Here is a 10197-nt window from a genome sequence, read left to right as displayed (position 1 = left end):
TTGGTTATCTGCTGGAGTTGCATGGTAGCCTGAGGAAAAGCAGCATATTGAATTGTTTTTAATGAGTTAGCTCCACAGATCAGTAGGAGAATGCCATGCCACGCTGGATTGAAGAGGCCTGAGTTTCCCTGGGTTTACTAAATGACTGTTTGTTTTCTTTCTAGATTCCAGCCTATGGAGAAGTGCACATAGGAATAGCATAAATATGGCTTTAAAGGGCGAGGACCACTTAGATTCCCTTCCATTACCTGTTCAGCGGTAAGTAGTGTACTCTGTCATCCAGACTTGAGTGATGAAATGCCTCTAAGGCTGTAGCTGCGCTTTCTTTTGAGGATCCAAAGATGCTTAAGAACTCATTTTTAAACTCAGTTTTATGAAATGTTCATGCAAAATGTTGAGAATGAATGTGTAAATCTGAGATGCATTTCTCAAGGCATTTGGAAATTTCTATACCTACAGTCTGGTAAATCATGACAGTGAATATGCAGTCATTTTAAATGGATTAATATGTTTGCACTAGATATATGACTGTATTCACTGGATCTGTTCTTTGTCATGATGGAAATCACTGGAACTTGCTGCACTATGTGAAGACTACTGAAAACTATAAATTTCTTTAACCTGGTTGACTTTCTTCAGGTATAGCTATAGTAATGATAGGAAGGTTATAGTATAATATCTCCAGTCCTGTTCTGGTGGGACTGGAGACATTGATGACGCTACTAATCAACAGGTTTTTAAAATCTGGCTGTTGGCTGACATCTAGTAGCTGCACCTGCCTAGTATAATTTCACTTCTAGCATAACACAGGTTCCCTGAAAAGAAAAAAAAAAAAAGAATAATGAATACAATAACCTTCTGCATTCTTGTTGAACTAGAGTCTTGATATGTGGCACAACTGATTTTTTTGGGGGGGAAGGGGCTGCTGACTGCAGGAATAAAATAAAAAATAAAAAGGATTAAAATTTCAGTCTTTCTCCTACTCTTCTTTCTTCAGGTCAGATTGTAATTCTTTGTCATAATCAACTGGCTGCTGACATGGAATCTCAAAATGCGATGCTTTTCTTCATCAGGAATTTGATATTTCTCTATCTTTCCATACCTGAATCTTCCAGCAGATACTTTGATAATGTCATTAAGCTCACAGTGACAGTAAGACCATATGAGTGTATTGTCTTCTGCAAAAATGTTATGTGGAGGAACATAGTTTGGGGATCCCAGGTGCCAAGGTAACCAGTACTGTTCATTAGATTCTAGCCAAAACTTGCTTTGGAAATCAGTGAGTCCTAGAAGCCCTGTATAGGCAAGCATAGAGTGGACTAGTATAAACAGCAATGAGGTGTCCTGTCTTATTAATTTATTTCTCTTCCATGGGATGGAGCCATAGAATACCACTTCAGATGCAGAGTAGTGAAGACAGATTAATGACTTTTCTATGGAGATGCTCAGGCTAATCCAATGGTCAGATAAGGTGCCAGACATCCCAGTTAATTGCTTGGTGATAACTAATGGGTTCCAGAAGCTGAATCCTGGATTAAAAGTCAAAGAAGTTGTTAAAGCCAACTGCTCTGCCAACAACTTAGGTTGCAAAATGGGCCAGTGAAGCCTCTTACTGTAGTAGAAAAGTAGCTGCAAACAGACCCAAAGGCAGTCCTGTGGATGGCAAGGGATGATCCAGGTTGATGGTGGCAAGTTTTGTTTGCAGATACAGAAATGGGGAAATTAGCTGCAGACTCTCTGTGTTAGCAGCTGGAAATGTGGAGTAGGAATAATACATGCAGTGCTCAAAGGTAACAGCAGCACGGAACTGAAAAGCACTGAATTTTGTAGGCTAGAGATTTCTGGAAAAGGAAACTGCCTGCAGGTCAGTTCTGCATTCAGGGGAGCAGAATTCAGCCATGCTATGTGAACAAAACCATGCCACCTTGCATTGTAGTGCAGAGTGGATGTATCTTGGCACAAGGAGGGATCTGGAGAACCCCATATAGCAAGCACTATGTTCTGGCAAACTTGACTCAGCAGGGCAATTCTATATAGTGAAATTTAAAGATAAATAAAATATCTCCCCCACCTCTAAGTATATATGAAGCTCTTGTTTTCCGTGTTTACTTTGAAAGAGAATCCTTCTTCCTTTATTTCAGAGAAAGCCCATGTAACAAGATGGACAGACTGAAGTTGTCAGTGGTCAGACAGGTGAAGGCACAGGGAAGGCTGGAACTGAAAATGAGGAAATATGTTTTTACCCTAAGAATTTTGCAGAAAGAAGACAGTATGAACTAGATCAATAAAGTCCAGCAATTGTACAGTATGCTTTTCTTGAGTTTTTAAAAAACACTCAACATAATAGCTTTTCCAAAGAAATGGAATTTATGTGAGATTAAGTTGTTTTTCTGGGTTAGAGAAAGGAGTAATATGGGTCCTATAGAGAATTTAAAAGGATTAAGTCAGGTTTCAAAATAGCTAACAAGATTTAAGGATTATTTATTCTTTATTGTTCCTGTAACCAAGCTTAGGACGTATGCCTGTCTCAGGATTCCAGTTCATGCTCCTGCTTTTTGTGAGAGGGACTTGAATTAACTTAAAGGTGTGTGCTGTTGTGTCTCGTCACAAGAAAAAGGTAACACAGATCCAACTGCGGCTAGTCCTCTGTAGCACCACAACCATGCCTTGCTTCATGTTTACATCAGAATCTTTCAGAATTAAAAGCAGACCCATCTCCAAACAAGAATATCTGTCTCCCTAGGAACAATGTACTGTACCATACACATACAAACTGGTTCCAAGTGTTTCCACAGCAGCCATTAAAGTCAACGGTTATCTTGGTTGTATAAGGAATTTAGAACTGGGGCCTTCAACCAAGTCTATGTGCTGCATGAATTGTTTATACTCTTCTCTTTCCTCAGATTTTGTGGGAAATCACAGCTTGCATTGGAAAGTCTCTAGAGTGTTGAGTCACTGTGCTAGTGGTTTTCTAACATACTGCCAGACCTACTTTCTTCAATTGACATCTAGACTGCTATGGATACAGTACTTAAAACTATACAGTATCCTGAGGAAAAACAAAATTATTGTTACAGAAACTTTATTTTCTGTTTCAATGAATTAGGAACTTACAACTACTGGTAGTTTTGTCTCTTAGGAGAGAAAACAGTTGGAAATAGATCAATTTTATAAAGAATTAATCTAGTTACTGTCCAAAAATTTTCAGTAGTTCTACGTAAAGCCCTCTACAGGACCATAAAAAATAATCTGTTGCCATCAGTGATGGCCAGTTCACTATAACATGTGAAGTGTGTATATATTCCTTAGTGATGCATATATCCCCATTCTGCAGTAGAGTTATTTTTGTATAGTTTTTGAAAAATGACATGACCCTTTCCTCACATCTATTGGTATCGTTTTTCCATTTTTCTGGTGAGTTTTTCCGGATGGCAAAGCCAATGTAAAAGAAGCTGCCTTTCTCTTCTGTCCCTCCTGTGTAATGAAAGTTCATTGGCCTTTTTGTTTTCTTTAAGTTAAATTTATAATTTATGCAGGTTTTTTTTTTCCATTGTAGTTATGGTTTCTTGTACTTTCTATGTTGGAGAGTAAACTAAGCTTGACCGTTGGAGTGCTGAATCTGAAATCATTCAGTTAAAGAGTACTCATAACAAAAAGTGAAATAGGACACTTTTTCCTTTTTGGATTATAATTTCAGCTCAGTGGTGCAACTGTGAGAAATACAGTATGATTAGACATATTTTTAAAAAACGAATAAAGGAAGGTCTTCTATGGAAGTTAGGTAAAAACCCACCACCACTACCACCACCAACGCCCCCTCCCCCCCCCCCCCCCCCCAATCAAACAAACAAAAAATGCCCAAAAAAACAAACTGGAAAAAACCTTCATCTTGCTGAAAGGTGTTGAAATTTGGGCTATATATCTTGGAGGTACTTTTGAAAATGACGTGGGGGTGGAGGCAGAGGGAAATTGTCTCCCTGATCTTCAGAAATGCAATACTGCTGGACTGTTTAACAAATATGTTGTCTAAACATCCTTACAGCTTTAAAAATGGCAGATTATATCAGAGGCTATAATTTTAACACACATAGAAATAAAAGGCAATGCTGATTATTTAAAGTCTTGTTTGTTTGTTTATAAAAGGTGAATACTTTGAATATGAGGACCAGGAAGATAAACCTAATAGGTCTCTATATTTAGTTTCTTTTTTCTGGTTTTAATATTATTATGTTGTTTTTGGTGGAAGTTTATATCATCATTGGGATATAGAGGAGAATTTTTATCACTGCTTCAGATAAAGGAGGTGAGGCAGTGAAAGTAGACAAGCCTTTCAAATCTAGGTGCCTGTGGTTAAGTTCTTTGTAGCATTTAAGCTCTCAAAATCACTTCCTAGATTTGATGCCCCAAAGCTGGAAAAGTTTGCCATAAGGGACTTCTGTGGCAGAGCCAAAAATAGAATACAGGTTTCCTGTCTCCCAGTTCTTAACCAAAAGAAAGTCTTCCCTCCTTTTGTTACTTTCTTCCTTTTTTTGTTGAACTAAAGATCCGAGTCCTATGAAAGAACAATATAAATGAGGTCATGCCATGCATATTTATAGTCTACATTGCTCTTCAAAATGTGCTATGTATCTGCAGGTGTTCTGGTAACTTCTCTAGAGGATCTCCTTAGTTATATATGATCTGTCTTGTTACATAAATTAAGATTAACTGCCCTCTGTTATAAAGAATAACAGTGTTATAGCATCTATCAGCTCTTAAAAAATCTGAATTTCTTCCAGTATGCTTTTTAGTTTTTTTTAGCCTACTTTTTGTTTGTCTTGAGATTTTTATTTCTTGCAGTGTTATTTTTGTATTTCTGTATGGTAGGTAATGTGGTAGCTTGAGATCTGTTCACTGTGCATGCATACTCTGGTGAAAGGAATGGTACAAGCTGTAGTGACTACATCTGATCTGTGCACTATGTAAGATATGATGGAAATTGCTGAAGGAAGGAGATTCATAAAAGGACTTAAGAAAAAATCCTGTTATGGGCACAACTTTACAACGGAAGCAAGAACATGGTTAATGTGAGAAAATATGGTTTTTAAGTCCAGGTAGAATTGTAATCATCTTGCCCCAAACTCAAGTTTACTGAAATAAATGGAGCAGTTAAAAGAACAACCAAAACCCAGAAGCTAGTATTTGCCAGTGTCTTACACAAAAATCTGCATGTTCTTTAAGTTCGTATTTGAAACCTTTTCCTAAGTAATAATTTTTTGCTGAGGAATATGCTTCTCTAACATGCAGCAAAAACAGGGCTTTAGAAGGATCTGTGTGAGAAGCCCCCACAGAGCTGAAATGGCAATATAGCAGCAGACCTGTTGCAAGGCCCACACCACTATGGCCCTTGTAGCTTATGGTACAGAGAGCAGAAGTGGAGGAGACACTGAATTTCACAGTATAAAAACTTGAGGTCATCTTTGGCTTGGTTATGAGAAAAAATACTGTTCCACATCTGTGCTTCCTTGTCTGACTGTGTATAAAGACAGATGAAATTGATATTTGGAAATTTATAATGTGTTTTTGTCCCCTTAGACCCAGAACAATTGCGTATGATTTGCTGGAGGGGTGGCGTGGTGTGGTAAAGAGTGAGCACTTGCAGTGAAGAAGGAGAAGAATTTGTTGATTAGGTTCAAAATCCAAGCACAATACTGTACAATTTAAGGAATCCACAGTAAGAGAGAACCCCAAAGTTTATTTTCTCAGCAGGTGATACGAACTGGAATACCATGTCATTGCAGACTGCAGAGAATTCTGGATGACTTGCCATCCAGAGGGACCTTGACAGGCTAGAGATATGGGCCTGTGTCAACATCATGAAGTTCAACAAGGCCAAGTGCAAGATCCTGCACCTGGGTCAGGGCAATCCCAAACATGGATATAGGCTGGGCAATGAGTAGATTGAGAGCAGCCCCGCAGAGAAGGAGGTATTGGTGGATGAAAAACTGAATCTGAGCTGGCAATGTGTACTTGCAGCCCAGAAAGCCAGCTGTCCCCTGGGCCGCATCCAAAGAAGCATGGCCAGCAGGCAGAGGGAGGGGATTCTGCCACTTTACTCTGCTCTGGTGAGACTCCATCTGGAGTACTGTGTCCAGCCCCGAGGCTCCCAGTGTAAGAAAGACATGGACCCGTTTAAGCGGGTCTACAGGAAGGCAATGGAGATGATCAGGGAGCTGGAGCATCTCTCCTATGAAGACAGGCTGAAAGAGTTGGGGTGGTTTAGCCTAGAAAAGAAAAGGCTCCAGGGAGACCTTATAGTGGCCTTCCAGTACTTAAAGGGGGCCTACAGGAAAGATGGGGAGGGACTCTTTATCAGAGAGTGTAGTGATAGGACAAGGGGTAAGTGTATTAAACTAAAAGAGGATAGATTTATATTAGATATTAGAAAGAAATTCCTTACTGTGAGGGTGCTGAGACACTGGAACAGGTTACCCAGAGAAGTTGTGGATGCTCCTTTCCTGGAGGAGTTCAAGGCCAGGTTGGATGGGGCTTTGAGCAACCTGATCTAGTGGAAAGTATCCCTCCCTACTGCAGGGGGGTTGGAACTAGATGACCTTAAAGGTCCCTTCCACCCCAAACCATTCTATGATTCTAAGAATGGTTCAAAATAACTTGCAGGTTTTTCAGTAAGCAAACAGAAAGCAAATACTTCTAAGGCTACCTCCAGAGCTCTAGGACCAATGCTTTCCACCCATTAAGTGCTGGGCACCATGTTGTCTTTCACAACTCTGCTAAGTACTTTGTTGCTTGCCCAGTGCGGAAAGAGATATTGATTGAAATGATGCTAAAACCTTCCTGAAACTGGAAGAAAACAAAAATTGTTTATAGTTGGGATTAATTGATATTTTGACAGATAATGTTTGCCAAAATTTGAAAGTTGAGACTTCAGATAGAAGCAAGAGAAATTAAAAAATTTTATAGTGTAGAAACTGTATTGATTCTAATTGTTTCTTTGCCAAATCAGGATGACAAACATTCAGAACTTTATGGAACATATGGACATATGAGATGAAAAATATGGATGTCTATAATGGATTATATTTTCATAATGGAAATTGCATTTCTCATCCAAAAAAAACCCCAAATGCCTTACAAAATACTCCTACTAAGGATGATGTGTGTGTAAAAAAAAAAAAAAAAAAAAAAAAAAAACAACCCCAAAACCAAACCCAGAACAAAACAAACAATCAAACAAAAACCCCAAAACTCTTTGTAAAGTATGATGCATTTCTACCTATTCAGGAACTGAATTATTTCAAGGACCATTCACATCAGATTTTACTTCTAGACCTTCATGTGACCTCTGAACAGCTGAGAAGAGGTGTTTTGAGAACATTGAGTTTGAGGTATAAGACATGTGAAGAACCTTTATACATCTTTAATATTGTGTTCAGATGTTCTTTATTAAGAAATAGAAATCTGAATAGGGCTGTCAGGAGAAGACTGGATGCACCTATTGTGTTTCTAACCTTAGAGTGTCTAAAATCTCACAAATACTGGGTGATTTAGTCCTCAGAGTTGAAGGCGGGGAAATTATGTTGTCCAGTCATAAAAAGTGAGTCTTGGCCAAAATTGTGCAGGTTTGTTCCTTTTTATTCAGCTAGCCAATGACCTCTTTCCCCTTGTATTCTGTAGGTGATGGGAGTTTGTAGGCTTTGATGCCGTCTGTTCATCTGGCCTTAAGTCCAAGTTAAGTTCTGGTTTTGACTGAATTTTGGGCAGCACGTCGTTTAGTTGCATGTCAGTTCATTGAAACATTTCCTGTTTGGTTATTTACCTATTTTCTTAGACGTGAATCCCTTAAGTGAATGATTCCTAGGGATGTGACTTCTGTAAATTAACCTGAATAAGGGTTATTTGTTTTTATCTCATTCTGCTCTATTTTTAACCATCTCAGTTCTTGTTACCTTTCTTCTTTGTATCTACATGGCTTCTGCACTTTGTTAATACTTCTGTTATTTGTGCCTGTCCTCACAAGATTTGCCTCACTTTTTCTTTTTTTTATAGCACCTTGACTCTTCAAGAGCGAGCAATCCATTTGTAAGTATGCACAACTCTGTGCTCAAGTTCATAATCAATCATAAAATCATGTTTAAATACAAGTACTTTAAATGCTTTGTCTAATCAGTGATTGTGTATGTCCTTACACTCTTTAGACATCTTCTCTAAGTGCTGAATTCTTTCTATCTCATGATTTCCTACATTGAGTAGCAGTGTCTGCTGCTGATAATCAAGGGCTTGTTCTGTGTTTCTGGCTTTTCCCACCTACATCTGCAAACTGAACTTCCTGTCTGACAAGCACTCCATGCAGAGTAGAAAACAGGATTCAAATTAGCAGGGCAAGATCTATGCACAGTAAGTAGCCTATAAAGTACAAACAGGAAATACAAATCTTATGTCCCCTATAATAAATTTTACTTGGATGATGTCAGGAACTTGTGTGCTGTGGCTCTTTTAAGGCATTCACATAAAGACGCTAAGAAACCCTAGGAAAAAAAGCACATTATCTGTAATACAAGAGCTAGAGCTGAAGACTTTCAAAGTCCAGTGTGCTTACATGGCTCTATGAATTGCTGCTCTATGAATTTTTAAAAACCATTCAAGAATGGAATGCTTGCTGGGGAATTGAAAATTTTTTTGAAAAACCTCTTTTTGCAGTAAGCTGTAGGAATAGAGTACTACAGAAGAAAGGAAGGTGCTCTGCCAATGCTGCAATAAAGTTGCCTTCTAGTGACGAGGAATAAATTCAGTTATTGCATAGCTCAAGGCACTAATGATGCCTATTTTAATGACCTTATATTCTTTTTATTTCACTCTGTTACCGTGTAACAATTCAGCACAGAATTTTTTAGCTTCAGAAAGGAAACTTACCTTCCTATGAAGTATTTCTGATTTTAGCGATTTTATATTCCACCTGTAATGAAACTGAAAGCAAGGTTTTTTGTGGGAGTTTTGATGGTGGTAGTTAAAACAGATTTGTGCATCCATATGGTCCTTCTGGGAAGGATTTCCGGATATGTTAGTTGACTGGATCCAAAGGATGATTGATGTTAGTAAAGTAGAGACTACTGATTTGCCATCATTTGGTGGCATTAATAAGGAATATGAACTCAACAGATTTTTAATTTTTTCTTTGAATCCCTGGGTAAAATATCTCTATTCCTGTATTCGGGGTGTTAAAATGTAGGTCAGCAGTTTAGCTCACAGGCAGTAAAAATAATTGCATTTCACTAGTATTTTATGCATTTTTGGGGTGTGCAACTCTGCCAGAATGCAAGATTTTTCCTAACCTTTTCATTCTGATAGTTTTATCACTATACCTTTATATTCAGTTGTATAACATGCTGTAGAAACATATTATATTACTTCCCAGAGCTATGCTGTAAAATATTATGTTGAACTGTAGAAGTCACAGAAGGATTTTGTCTTTTAACTTGAAGGAAATTTGAGCTTCTCCATTACAGTAATTGTGAAGTTACGGTGACTTTAAAATGTGGACAAATTTATGAATTTAAACAATTTGTTCAACTGGCTTTACTAGTCCTTTTTTCATTAAAGTTGCTATTTCATATTTGTGGTTTGCTGTTAGTTGGGAATTTTTGTTAAATTATCAAGCACCATCTTTCATCCTTAAAGACAGTTACGAATGTATCCTGAATCCCTCTTGTCAGGGTCAGTAGCATGTTTCATAGTATGTGGCACGCAAGCACTGTAAGGAGGTCAAGCTAGTGTTGGCATAGACTTAATCATAGAAGAAATTTAGCTGATTATTTTCAGAATGCATGTTTTTGAAATGTGGGCATCTACATAAAAAACTCATATTGTGTATTAGAGAAACAGCAGTCCCCATCTGACTGATGAATATCTTGGTTTTGGCACTTGCTATTCTTTTCAGAAAGGACCCTCAAATTAATGTCTTTGACATAACAGTGACAGAACTTGCCTGAATGTTAGGTTACCTTATCTGCCAGACATAGATGATGCTTTCTGACCGTATCTTCACAACGATTGCATTAAACTTTTATTGTGACATCAAATTAGTAATCCTGTCAAATGTAACACCCTGTAGCTAGCTCTTTTAGCCATTGTTTTATAGCTTTGACTCCATGGGTTGTGCTTCTCTGCAAATTTTCCCTGGTACTAGCAAGAGCTTTTCAA

General features: G+C 38.0%; 1 protein-coding gene across 1 annotated transcript in view; it reads left to right on the top strand.

Moving 5' to 3' along the window:
- Window positions 1-205: 205 nt before the first annotated feature.
- The window catches only part of INSC (INSC spindle orientation adaptor protein), a gene marked incomplete at both ends in the record, with an annotated part of 97696 nt that continues 87704 nt past the window's right edge, over window positions 206-10197 (top strand). The window contains one exon of the mRNA XM_082000462.1: window positions 206-258. Within this exon, the coding sequence (XP_081856588.1) occupies window positions 206-258 (53 nt within the window). The remainder of the gene's footprint in view (window positions 259-10197) is intronic.

The sequence above is a fragment of the Phaethon aethereus genome (assembly GCF_964289735.1).
Source record: "Phaethon aethereus genome assembly, chromosome: 5".
NCBI lineage: Eukaryota > Metazoa > Chordata > Aves > Phaethontiformes > Phaethontidae > Phaethon > Phaethon aethereus.
This window is presented reverse-complemented; position numbering and strand designations above follow the sequence as displayed.